This window comes from Parasteatoda tepidariorum, chromosome 9 (genome assembly GCF_043381705.1).
Source record: "Parasteatoda tepidariorum isolate YZ-2023 chromosome 9, CAS_Ptep_4.0, whole genome shotgun sequence".
Taxonomy (NCBI): Eukaryota; Metazoa; Arthropoda; class Arachnida; order Araneae; family Theridiidae; genus Parasteatoda; species Parasteatoda tepidariorum.
The window spans coordinates 31,343,363-31,356,898 of NC_092212.1; the positions used below are offsets into that span (position 1 = coordinate 31,343,363).

At 30.7% G+C, this 13,536-nt stretch overlaps 1 protein-coding gene and 1 non-coding gene across 3 annotated transcripts in view; one reads left to right on the forward strand and one right to left on the reverse strand.

The window, feature by feature from the left end:
- Window positions 1-10,393, forward strand: part of LOC107443512 (beta-1,3-galactosyltransferase 5-like) — a 17,556-nt gene extending 7,163 nt beyond the window's left edge. For both annotated transcript variants that reach the window (XM_071185979.1, XM_016057420.4), the window contains exon 2: window positions 9,298-10,393. In XM_071185979.1, coding sequence (XP_071042080.1) covers window positions 9,341-10,381 — 1,041 coding nt within the window. In that variant the 5' untranslated portion in view covers window positions 9,298-9,340 and the 3' untranslated portion in view covers window positions 10,382-10,393. The remainder of the gene's footprint in view (window positions 1-9,297) is intronic.
- Window positions 10,394-12,421: 2,028 nt separating this feature from the next.
- On the reverse strand, window positions 12,422-12,503 carry TRNAS-AGA (transfer RNA serine (anticodon AGA)). The gene has a single exon. It is a non-coding gene; the product is annotated as a tRNA-Ser (tRNA).
- Window positions 12,504-13,536: the final 1,033 nt, after the last annotated feature.

The following is a 13,536-nucleotide window of genomic DNA, read 5'->3' on the forward strand; positions in this document are numbered from 1 at the left end:
CTATATATATATATATATATATGCAAAATATAACCACGTAAGTAACGTGGTAGAGAAGAAGATCTTAATATGCAGGACTGCCAAGTACATAGATTTTGAAAAATATAGAATGGTTGTCAATCTCAAAATTCCCCGGTTATTTCGCTTACATTTTGAAATCTTAGCTCAAAAGATATGAAACAAATCTTTTTATATGATTTGAATCATTCACAATCATTCCTGAATACGCATTGGTTACCTAAAAAGAAAACTTTAATTATAATTTCTTATGTTGACTATAACTTATTTTTTTAAACATGTGTTTTTACTCTAAATATTTTAAATAAGTGAATGATATACTTTGTTTTGTAAATGATATAAATGAATTGAAATTTATCTAGCAAATAGCTAGTCTTATTCAAATACTTCTACATAAAATTAGAATTTGAATAATGTGAAATTTTCAGAGAAGTTTGTCACATCTTCCCTAAATAATTAAAGATCGTAGTAATTGAGAATATGAAATTAAGTATAAATCATCATTATATTTGCAATCTTAATACGTTTTTTTATAAGTTAGTTTTTATAAATGTTATGAAAAATTAGGGAGCTAGCTTCTCTGTTCGATGCCACTCATCAACCTCGATAATTGCTTCGCTATGACTGCTGTTTCTAAGCATAATTTTGATAAGAAAGTTGAAATTATTGACTTGAAATATCAGTTTTTCATCTCAATAACAAATAAGTATAACTAAAAAGAATTATATTTGCTTACGCTTGTGGCCTTCCTTCACACATCATTCTCTTTTCCTTGATAAATACCCCTGAAATATCACTAATTCACTAAATTCTTCAATTTTAGGAAAATATATTCAAATATAATTGTTAGTTCGTAAACCAAAGTGAAAATTTATCTAGTTCCTAACTTTAAAAAAATAAAAATTGGTATACTGGAAATTCTCGATAAGGAAGCAAAAACCATAACTAGGAGTCAGGTCAGTGAGATAATTACTAGTCCACGTTTTGACCTCAGTAATGAAATCTCATCATTTTAATTTAAATTGAACCCTAAATTATTTATGTGTATCAAGAAGTCTATATTTATAATTAATTTACTTTCGATTTTTATCTAAGAGGATAATTACAATTAATCTTTATGTCAGTAGTTAATGAGTTGTAAGTCTTGATTTCATAACGGAAGCAGTGTGATTAATAGTAGCTAAGTTCTTTGAGTTGATTTTTTTCCAAGATATTTTTTCAGGAGAAAAGTAATAATGAAAATGAGGCCATTTAGGGATGACCTAAATTAGGAATTTTTGTTGTGTGTTGGTTACTTTTATTATTTCAATGTACCCAAGATTTAAAAAAAAAATTGAATTCAACGAATTTTTACAAAAGGTTTGGGCCCAAAATAAAAAGAGGTAAACCTAATCAAACTTTGATTCAATGGTTAGGTTTTAGGAATTAAGATCTAATCATAATTTTTAAAAATGTCAACATTAAGTTTATGAACTACGAAATGAAATACGAAGATTTATTTTCTCTGAATAAATGAATATACGATAGAGTCCTGATTATCCGGCACACCCGAGACTAGAGGTTGGTCGGATAATCAGTTGACCGTTTCAGGCGTTTAAATTTCAAACAATGTTTAAAACTTCTTAAAATCTGTAGTAAATGTAAAAAATTAAAAAAAACTCTAATTTGTGTTTTATTTTTCTATCATGCATCTAATTTGCATTTAATTTTTTTATCATGCTGCTTTATCTCGATTAAGCAAATCATTTTGTATTCCCCCGAAAATGTTTTTAATAAAACCTCTTATGCTTATTGGGAATTGTGTGAACATTCTTTTTATTAAAATTTAAAGTGAAAGCTAATATTCACTTAGTTTACATGCTAATATATTCCCACTTTCACAATTTAGAGGATTTTTTTATATGATTTTAACTTTGTGATAAATTTATGTGCTTATCTGTGAAATCTTATTATATAAAACGCTAATACGTACGTATGTATGTATGTATCAATAAAACCGATGATATTTCTTTTCTCGAGGTGGCAACAGTTTTCATTTTTAATTGATTGGATTCGGCGCGCAAGAGCACGTAGTGAGCAACNAAATGAAATACGAAGATTTATTTTCTCTGAATAAATGAATATACGATAGAGTCCTGATTATCCGGCTCACCCGAGACTAGAGGTTGGTCGGATAATCAGTTGACCGTTTCAGGCGTTTAAATTTCAAACAATGTTTAAAACTTCTTAAAATCTGTAGTAAATGTAAAAAATTAAAAAAAACTCTAATTTGGGTTTTATTTTTCTATCATGCATCTAATTTGTATTTAATTTTTTTATCATGCTGCTTTATCTCGGTTAAGCAAATCATTTTGTATTCCCCATAAAATGTTTTTAATAAAACCTCTTATGCTAATTGGGAATTGTGTGAACATTCTTTTTATTAAAATTTAAAGTGAAAGCTAATATTCACTTAGTTTACATGTTAATATATTCCCACTTTCACAATTTAGAGGATTTTTTATATGATTTTAGCTTCGTGATAAGTTTATGTGCTTATGTGTGAAATTTAATTTAAAATTGTAACTTAAATTTACAAAATGAACAAATGACGAACCATTTAAAAGATAGTAAAATAGTTTTTTTTAAAAATTTGTACGAACTTTTAAATTTTGTGGTAAGTTTGCTTACCATTGCCTTAGAAAGTAGGGTTCAGGCACATAACTTGTATAAAAAAATATAAGTACTAACTTCTCCCATTTTTCTCGAAAGAGTTTCCTTAAATAGTTTATTAATGTAAGTTTAGTTTTTATAAGTGAGATTCCTAAATTTATCTCCACTTCATCCATTTTGATACTATTATAATAAATTTCAATCAGCGGTGTAATTTTATCATAATTATCTCGAAATAAGGCATTAATACTACAAAAATTTGATATCTGATATTTATTTAAACGAGTATAAAAATTTTAAATTGCGTTCTTGTGAAATTGCTTGTTTCTTGGTAATATTTACATTATTAAGATGAAATTTTTTAAACATGTCTGACGAAACCGGACAAACATTTTTAATTTGTGATCATTTTTATGCAATTTAATATTTCAAGATTTTGTAAAAAACTATATACAAATATAATATTTTACGATATTTTAATTTTCTTCAAGTGTGAATTAAGCATGAAATTATAGTTTTTATGACAAGAAGTGAAAAATATATTTTGAAACAGATGCTTAAGAGCATTTTAAGAAATTACTTAAAATTTGTTCTCCGTGGTTTTCTTTTTATTAGTCATTCTTAAAAGAAACTAAGAATTATGATTCGATTTAGTTGTAATCTTTGTAATCACCAAAATTCTTAAAATAAACAAATTTCCAAAGTCTAAGTAAGAGCTAGAACGACATTTTCATGAGTATCTCTTGCATAATAATTTCAATGCACTTTTTTATACAATAGCAACCTTTACTTACCCTCGAGAGCTTCGAGTTCTAAAACTTATTTAATATTCCATTTCGGTACAGTTACGTCACGTTCAGCATATTTAAAATTGAAAAAAACCGAAAATCTGCCAAGTTTATTTTGTAGTTCTCTACATTTTATTAAAATATTTCGTCAAATCTGGAGCAGTTGGCATTGCTGCCAAACATATTTAATCTATGTTAGTTCGAACTCTGATGTGATGAATTCAAACTGTAATTATCCCGCCCACAAATAGGCTGTTTAGCTACCAGTTTTTTTTTTTACCATGATTGTCGCCACCCTGAGAATACAGATATGACCAACCAGTCTCGAAAAAGTTTCTAAAAATTCAATATTATATATATATATATATATATTGCTACCATTAGAAAAGTCTTCGCGTTAAAATGAAAGAATTGACATCTATGACGCAACAGCTTTTATTTTTAGTAACTTCATCAGCCTCAGATATAACAAGCACTTTGAGTTAACGAGCGAATTGTCATGGTCCCAACGTTCGAGTTATAAACCAGCACGGCATATATCAACCTAATGCAAATCAACCTTTAAGTAAAGACCGAAACATGTTTAGAATTTGATATTTCTGCTGAAAGAAATCCATTGACAGTTTTACAGTTGGCATTTCTTTCAAGGACAAAAAGGAGAAAATTAATTCCCGAAGGAAACCTTCTATTATTATGCAGCAAATGATTCGAATAAAACATTTAGAAGTCATTTATGGAGCATAAAGGAGTGGCTCCTGGTTTTCTGATTGACGAAACACATCATTACGGCTACCTACTATCTCTGCCCATCTAACAGTTGTAGATTAGATATAAGTTAAAAGCATATTAAAAATAATACATTTATGTCAAAGACTTTTGATCTTCACAACTTTTGGGATACTTTTTTATATTTTTTATTGCAGTTTTAGACTTATTAAATTGCCACTAGCGTATATATTTGAAAAGCTTAGTGGATGCAGGGCAAAAAACATGTCAAAAAACAGAAAAACTGATAATAAAAAAATTTCTTTAATATCTGTTTTTCGAGAGGAACAAAATAAGACTTTACTATTCATAATTAGAATTATCTATCACTATTAACTTTTCTGAGGTAAGAACAGTTTTATGTATTTGTTGTACATCATCATCTTTGGCACGACAGAACAGGGTGGGTTTTGCCCTTCTTCAGAAGATTTTTCTATTTTTCCAATCCACTCTTTTGATTCAATATATAATTATTATTACTGTTTAAAAAAATCTTGTTTGTCGAGTTTATGTAACTCTTCCCAAAAGCAAGCAGAATTCAATGATTTTCTTACCAACTCTCTCTCTACCTTTTTTTTTTCGAAATAAATATAAATTTTCAGTTTTGAGTGAAGGTAAATGACATTATTTATGAATTGTGAAAATAACATAAAGTGGTCGCATCATTACGGGTATGTTTAATGTAACAGGATTGCTTTGGTTTTCATTTATATTTTAACGTAAAAATCATTATTAGTTTTGAGTATAGTTTTTTTTCTTTTTTTTTTCTTTTTCTTTCTAAATTAGGTAGTGGTAAATGAAGCAGGACAAAGGATTATTATCCTCGCCTTCTAATAAATGCACAATAATATAGTTCGGATACCAATTTTTTTCCCCTTCTTACCCTGATTTTAGCCACTCTGAAAATGCCACTATCTCGGTGAAATCCCTAAGCTCTTCATTTAACCAGGTTTTGCATCTCTTAAGAATTGTTAAAATTTTAACAATTTACTCCGATATATTTGAAGACAAAGAATAATAAACGGTGTATGTCCATTTTTCACAAAAACAAGATTGGATCGCCATCACTTGGGTTACTACGTTTTGACAAGTCAATAATGTCGAAAATTGGTGAGAAAGTTATTATACAGTGTAGATGTGTCGTACTGTAGAAAAACCCTCTCTTTCAGCGCGCAAAATTCCCTCCTATCAAATGAGCTGTTGCTGACATAAAACATTTTTCTTCCGTGGGCTTCATTTATGAACTCTGTGATAACTGATAAACTCTGCTGCTACATGTGGATAATTATTAAAATGATGTGAAAAAATTTACACCTTACAAATCAAAAGTTTTTCGACAATTACATAAAATAATAAATATTAACTTAAGGTTATAATTGCGTGTAAAATTTTTTCAAATAACTTAAAAAGTTTTCGATATTTGGATGAAATACGTAACAAGTAAAATTAACATAAGTTGTCCAATCTTCGGATCGCTTTCCTGACAGAACAATTAAGCCCAAATTCCCCTGATTGGGGCTACCCCCAACATTTTAGGGTTCAGAAATCCGAATCCGTTGGAAAAAAAAAGGTATGTTTTTTTCAGAAAAAGAACGTTTTTGTGTCTTATTTTTTGGTAACTTGAAATATCGTTTGCAATAATTAATTATCAAATTTTCCCATAATTAATTAGCAAAAAAATCCCTTTGAATCGTTAAGATTGAGTCCTAGAACGTGAAGATCTGATTATTGTATCATAGAATTTTTTTTTAGACTTATTAATTGTCTTAGTGAAATCGAAATCAATCGAAAATATAACCACAAGCAACACTAAACTGAATGATGCTATATAATTGACAATTGATATTATCGAGTTTACCTTTGCTTTGTAAACACAGAGTAATTAAATTACTAACTAGGTTTTTAATTTCAACACTTAATTGGTGAGTTGTGAGTAATTTCATAACGTTCGCTCGAACGCTATGTTTGTACAGGTGGAGTATACACGCTGTGAACTTGAAACTATCTACACTTGATATATCCACATGTTGTAATACGTACCTTTTTTTTTAGCTCAGTCTAGAAAATTGTTACGTGGATGAATATGGTAATTTATTCTTTCCAATGCTTCGGAAATGAAAATGTTTTGATATTTATGAAACGGCGACCAAAATTAACTAATGCAACTTCGGAACAGACTTCGAGTACACAGCTGAGATGATGTAACACTATACAAACATAAATTAGTCACTTTACGATCGAAAAACATATCTCAGTTGATGCAAGTTCGTTCTTCAAAGTATATTTTGCTTGAAAAAAGTTTTAAAAAAAACTAAGGAATTGTTTTTTTGTTGTAGTTAGAGCAAATTTAAAAATTGAAAATAAAATTCTAATTTAAAAAAATAAAATGTATTTTTATGCTGTCATTTTTAATTTTATCTCTTTAGATCAGTATACCCCAACCTTTTTATCACCGCGGACCTGTCAATGTTTGATAATTTAACCGCGGCCTGCTGGGGGGGGGNGTTTATATTTGAGATTATTTTCATTTATTAATTTTAATTTAATTGTATTTAAGCATGCCTTCAAAATAAAATACAGTTACACCAAGAAATAAACATAAAGTGATTTAATATTTTAACTTACTGGAACGTTAAATCAATGAGAACCCTAAGCTTGTTTCTTTGCAATGAGACTGTGCCATCTGGGGTAATCGGAGACAATGATACCCGAAGTGTGTTGCTTACGTCCAGTTTATTTCGTTGCTCTGTTTCGGTTGCTGTTACTTTTTTTTTCTTTCCTCCAAGCCCTGGGCATGTACCTAGGTTATAAAAAACCCTTAACCATATAGTCCAAGACTTGACCACTAATCCAGCTCCACTCCAGCCTATATAACATGATATTAATTTCTTTTTTTTTAATGTTGCTGTTACTGCCGAAAACCCTGCTTCACACAGATTGGTTGGCGGAAATGGCAATAGGGATATAAGTGCTGTGGTGGCAATCTCGGGGTATTCTGCCATGAATTTAATCCAGAATACCGGCAGAGTTGTTGTCTCGACCGTAGTTTTAAGGCTGCCGTCACTTGCAATCTCCAGCAGTTGATCTTCTTGCACAGACATGCTAGATTCACCCGATTTTTTAACAAATGGGTCGCAGATCCATCCCTTACCAGATATTTTTAATTTGGGGTATAAACCTAGGAATTTAAATACAGTTTCAATGAAGTAGGCGGCCCGGTACCATTTGATCCACGGACCGGGGGTTGGGGAACACTGCTTTAGATGACTAAAAAGTACCGTTTTTGAATTCCTCCCTAAAAAGAGTTAAAAAATGTATGAGTGTAATATGCACATTAAAAAAGTGTAAATTTTTCCTTTATTCTCCTTTATTTAGATTACCAAAAACGATTAAAGATTTGAAAAATTTATTAAAAAAAAATTACAGAATAAGATGGAAATACACAGTTTGCTACGTTCTGATCAGGAAAATTTTTCTTCTTCTGTGGAATTACAAAATTAGTTACGAAGTTCTTTAAAAAATTGTGATTTTGGCAGCGAAAACTATAAAGCAGTGTTCCATGTTGAGTATGTGATATTCAAAGTGTTCCAGTCAACTGAAAGAATAGCTTACATAACCATGGCTACTGCAGAATGCGTCGCTATTCTTGAGATTTATGTATGTAAGAAAAGGTCTCGAAAGTGTTCGGTTTCTACTTTCAAACTCCCATATCTCAACCATCCTGATTTAGTTAAGTAGTGAAGTAAAAAAATAGTGTGAAATATGTAAAAAGTGACATAGAGGGAAAAAAACAACAACATATAACCTTGCAACAATAATAGTACAGGATAATCATCATAATAAAGTTGAAGCACTGGGTTTGAACAAGATATTATGTCAACTGCTAAGAATGGTGAAAATACGATTAAGAAAGAACAATCAGAATTTGAGAGATTTTCCTGGATTATTTTCTGGATTATCTGAAAATCTTTAATCTATTTCTTTGTAGTGGTGGACAAAAACCTTTAAAATTAAATTTATAGATTTAAAAATAAAAGCGAAAACGTATAAATTTTGTTTATCACTTCAAATATAAAAATAAAATATATTGAAAAATTCACAAAAGTTTAGAGTTAGGAGATACGTTACCGTGCATGTAATCTATCGGGTTATCAATAGGTTAATACAACATTCAGTCTTTGAGTTTTTTATTTTGGTAATTATTTAAGTAGGTCTGCTTTATAAAATGGATATTTCCATAAATTGCGTGTTTAAAGATATCAACAGAAGTCGAAACGCTCCTTTTCAAAAAAGTTAAGGTCTCAATTTTTGAAACCAAACCATTGATAGTCTTCCCCTCTGAGAATTTTCAATACGGTAAGTTAAATAAGAAAACTTTTAAATAAACTAATTTTAAACATAATTGTTAAATAACAATGAAGATAGTGGACGTAAAGAGAAACGCTTTCATGACTTTTGATATAATTATCGGATTTTATGTCATAAAATTCTGTTATTAAAACAGGAGGGGCTAACTTAAAATATGCTAATAATTCTTTTCGAGAGATAACTTAAATGAAGAAATCAGACGCAAAATGTGCTTTATACGTATAAAAATGTTTTTTTCTAGGGCTCTGGATTCTAGATCGTCAAAATATAGAGGTGGCTGTAATTCGGAAATTATGGTCACAATAGTTTAGTCAAGGGGACAGTCAAAGATCCTTAATGTTAATTTCACTATTTGCGTATTTCATTATATCTATGGAATTCATTGGGTGAACAAAAGAAACCTTCCTAAAATTATTAAATTTGTTTATCCAAAATTATTACTTATTATTATTGTTATTTTAAAACTAGCACCAATCGCGACGTTGACTAATTTTTATGTGTATTATGAGAATTACAGGTTCTTAAAATATTCAAAGCTGTTGTATTATAGTGATTGAATTTAGCAATGTCTGTTTTCACCGGTGCATGTTTACATATTTTACCTTTTCGTATAAACAGAAGTCATTCCAAATACATTTGCTTTTATTTATATGAATTTTATCTTTTGGTCATTCTATGCCTAATTGATATTTTTTATAAATTGCAGGTTGAATATATTGTAAAGGAAGGTTAAAGATTACAAATGATTTATGAAAGGCTCAAGTCTTTTTCGCTGGAAAAAGATTTTAATTTACATATGTTTTCTATCTACAACTTTTCTGCTCGTATCTTTGATTTCCCTTCTTCAGAAAGTTGAAGAGGATGACCTGCCGTTTGATCAAAAAGATCTGAATGAGCGAAGAAATTCCAATAATTTCCTCAACTTGGAAGATGCCTTTAAGCAACCAGTGCCAGATGTAACGCGACTCAGATATTATCAGAACTCAGCAAAACCATGCAACTCAAGAACCCCAACTTTACTGGTTTTCGTGCACTCAGCGCCAGCTCATTTTCTACATCGGAACTCCATTCGAAGCACATGGGGTTCTTTTTCAAACGATTTATCAATTCGAACAGTTTTTGTGATTGGACATTCTACGCAAAATCTTGTATGGCAGCGAATCATACACGAGGCACAGAGCCATGGAGATATCATACTTGTTGATATGCCGGATTCTTACAATAACCTAACACTAAAGCATCTGGTTGGACTTCATTGGTCACTCAAGAACTGCCCTGACGTTCCTTTCATTATGAAAACGGATGATGATGTTTTTGTTGATATGTATCGTTTGGAAAAAACAATTCTATTGAATCTTCCACTTAATGCTGTTGCTTGTAGAGTTGTACCGGCTGGTACTGTGCCTAAGCGATCTGGAAAATGGAAAGTCAATAGAAACGAGTACCCATTTGATGATTATCCGGAATACTGCAGTGGGTTGGCTTACGTCTCAAGGTCTTCTACATTAAAAAGAATACTTAAATCAGCTGTATCAGGTCAAGTTCCTTACCTATGGATAGATGATGTGTTTATTACTGGATTTTCGGCTGAACACGCAGGTGTGAAGCGAAGAGACTTAAGTGTGTGGTTTGCCAGAACTGATGAGCAAGTCTTAAATTGGTTAAGCAATGATGGAATTGTTAATCCTTTACCCTGGATTATAGCAGAAATTTCCCCTAGATATTGGCCGTTTAATGCTACAGCTATTTGGAATAAGACAATCAAAACTCACGAAAATAAACATATTTGATTTTTTTCTTTATTTCTTAGATTTCTATAAATTAATAATCAGCATTTTTAAAAATTTTGACTTTAGAATCAAAACGTAATTTTTCAAAGCATTTTTTTGACTAAGATAATTTTTACTGCATAATATTGTACAACAATTTTATTTTTTAAATGAGAAGGTAAAGTCATAAAAATTGAATATTTTCGCTCTATCGAATTATTAAAAATGAAATTTAAGGCTTATGGATTGCAGGCAAATGAAATTTCCTACACTTATTTATTGAAAATACATATCTCGATAACCATTAAAGGGTATTGAACAATAATATCAGAAATTATGTGAAAATGTAAATGATTTAAACGAACCAATAAAGATAATTTTACAATTTCTTACACTGAAGTGAAATTCTGTGAAAACTGGTAAAAATGCATTTATAAGACTAGCTTTCAGATTTCCTAGATGTAAGCTTCCTGATTGACCTAAAAAACTAAACAATGCCAGTAAGATTCGTACCTACGCCGGAAAATCCCTTTGGTTTTCTAATTGTATTAGGTAATTATATGGTTTTCTAATTGCATTCTCATTCTGCAAAAAGTCCTTACCCTCTATTAGTTGGTGGTCCCATAACACTATTAGTTGGTGGTCCCATTAAGATAATTTTTTAAAAAATAAATTAGACAGTTTGTCGACACGTTCGCAACACATTCCTCATTTTTTTTAAATAATCATTTTAATTTCTAGTTTATTTACCCTGGTTTATTAGATTTCAAGTCTATATTTGATTCTATTCATTAGTAAATTTCAAGTCCATGGCATTAATCAATTGGGCCATGACAGCTCGGCACTCAATATATTCTGTTTCGAAGACTGGGTGAAAATTAGAATGAAATGAAACGAAAAATGGAATACTCCTCTGTTTCACTTTCACAGTCGGTAGGATTCTAACGTAAGCGGGAAGATCAAAATGGATCGCCAGTCCATCACCTTAACTAAGCCACAACTGCTTGTTTACTTGAGTATAAAATACATTCTGATCTTCAACTGCATTATTTAAAACAATCGGAGTGCAAAATAAGTTTTGACGCATTAAACTAGTCGGTCCCATCAACAAAATTTTACTATTTTTTAGAGAGATTTAACTAGTGATCGAAACACGAATAACGAAATTACGGCTAATAAATTGAAGAACACTTAATTTGAGCTCATTTTTTGAAGTGTAATAATTGGAGCTAATCTCATTATCTAATTCAATAAGAATAGCCTGAGTATTGTTCCAACGTTTTATTTTTGAAAGTTTCATTAAAGACTTTTGAAAAAATTTCTAGTCGTCCCAAAAAAGAGTTATGTGTGCTTCCAGTCTGGGCTTTAAAATTTAGCACAAAGGTAGGATTCGAGATAACGCTGGAAGATCCCTATCAGTTTCTAGCCAACCGCCTTAACCACTCGGAAACGACTACCTGTTTACTTTTGCCCTAGCATCATACTGGTCTTCAAAAACTACATGTAAAACAGTTGAATTCTAAAATAAACCATGTTGCATTAAAACACTGCAGTCTAATTGTGCAGAAAGTCCTCGTCTTCTGAGTGCTACTTTTGTTCTGCGATTAATAATAACAAAATAAGCTTTCTCAGTCAGTCCATTTAAGAAAATTTTCCTTTTGCAGAACAATTGGTCAAATTTTTGACACATTCATAACAAAATTGTTAATATAGGTAAAAGTTCAATTTCAAGATTATTAGAAACCATTTTTTGAAAAGTAACTGAAAGAGCTTATTTTTCTTTTTAACTCAATTAATTGAACCGATGCATTTCTTTTATTTTATTCTTCGTGAAAGTTATATTTTTGTCACAAAAACTTAGGTGTAAGTTACTGACTAAGCATTTAAAATTTAACGCAGCCGGTAGGAATAGAAAATACGCGGGAAAATCCCAATGGATTTCAATTCCATCGCCTTAACCACTCGGCCACGACTGCTCGGCATTTTCTTATATCTGTTCATTAAGATGGGCGAAACTAGAATGAAAATTAATTAAAAACTAAGAATCAGCTGATTGTCATTCGCAGTCGGTAGGATTCGAACCTACGCGGGAAGATCCCAATGGATTTCTAGTCCATCGGCTTAACCACTCGTCCACGACTGCTTGTTAACTTTTCCACTAGCAACATGTTGGTCTTCAAATACTACAATGAAAAACAATTGAACTCCAAACTAAGCTTTGTTGCATTAAAAACTGCATTTTTATTGAAGACAAAGTCATCGTCTTCTGACTGCGACTTTTCCCCTCTGATTAGTAATCAACAAAATGATTTCTCAGTCAATCCATTTAACAAAATTTTCTTTTTGCAGATATATGGGACAAATGTTCGAGCTATTCATAACGGAATTGTTGTTTTAAGTAAAAATTTTAATTTCAAGATTATTAGAAACCATTTTTTGAAAAGTAATTTAAAGAGCTTACTTTTCTTTGTAACTCAATTAATAGAACCAATGTATTTTTTTTTTTCATTTTTCGTGAAAGTTATTTTTTTTGTCACAAAAACTTACATGAAAGTTATTGACTTAGTTTTAACATTTAACTCAGCCGGTAGGATTCGAACCTACGCGGGAATAATCCAATGGCTTTCTAGTCCATCGGCTTAACCACTCGGCCACGACTGCTTGCTAACTTTTCCTCAAGCAACATGTTGGTACCAAAATACTACATGAAAAACGATTGAACTCCAAACTAAGCTTTGTTGTATTAAAAACTGCATTCTTATAGAAGACAAAGTCATCCTCTTCTGACAGCGACTTTTCCCCTCTGATTAGTAATCAACAAAATGATTTCGCAGTCAATCCATTTAACAAAATTTCTATTTTGCAGATATATTGGACAAATTTTCGAGCTATTCATAGCGGAATTGTTGTTTTAAGAAAAAAATTTAATTTCAAGATTATTTGAAACCATTTTTTGAAAAGTAACTAAAAGAGCTTACTTTTCTTTGTAACTCAATTGATAGAACCAATGTATTTTTTTATTTCATTTTTCGTGAAAGATATTTTTTCTTGTCACAAAAACTTATATGTAAGCTACTGACTAAACCTTTAAATTTTACGCAGCCGGTAGGATTCGAACATACGCGGGATTATCCCAATGGATTTCAAGTCAATCGCCTTAACCACTCGGCCACGAC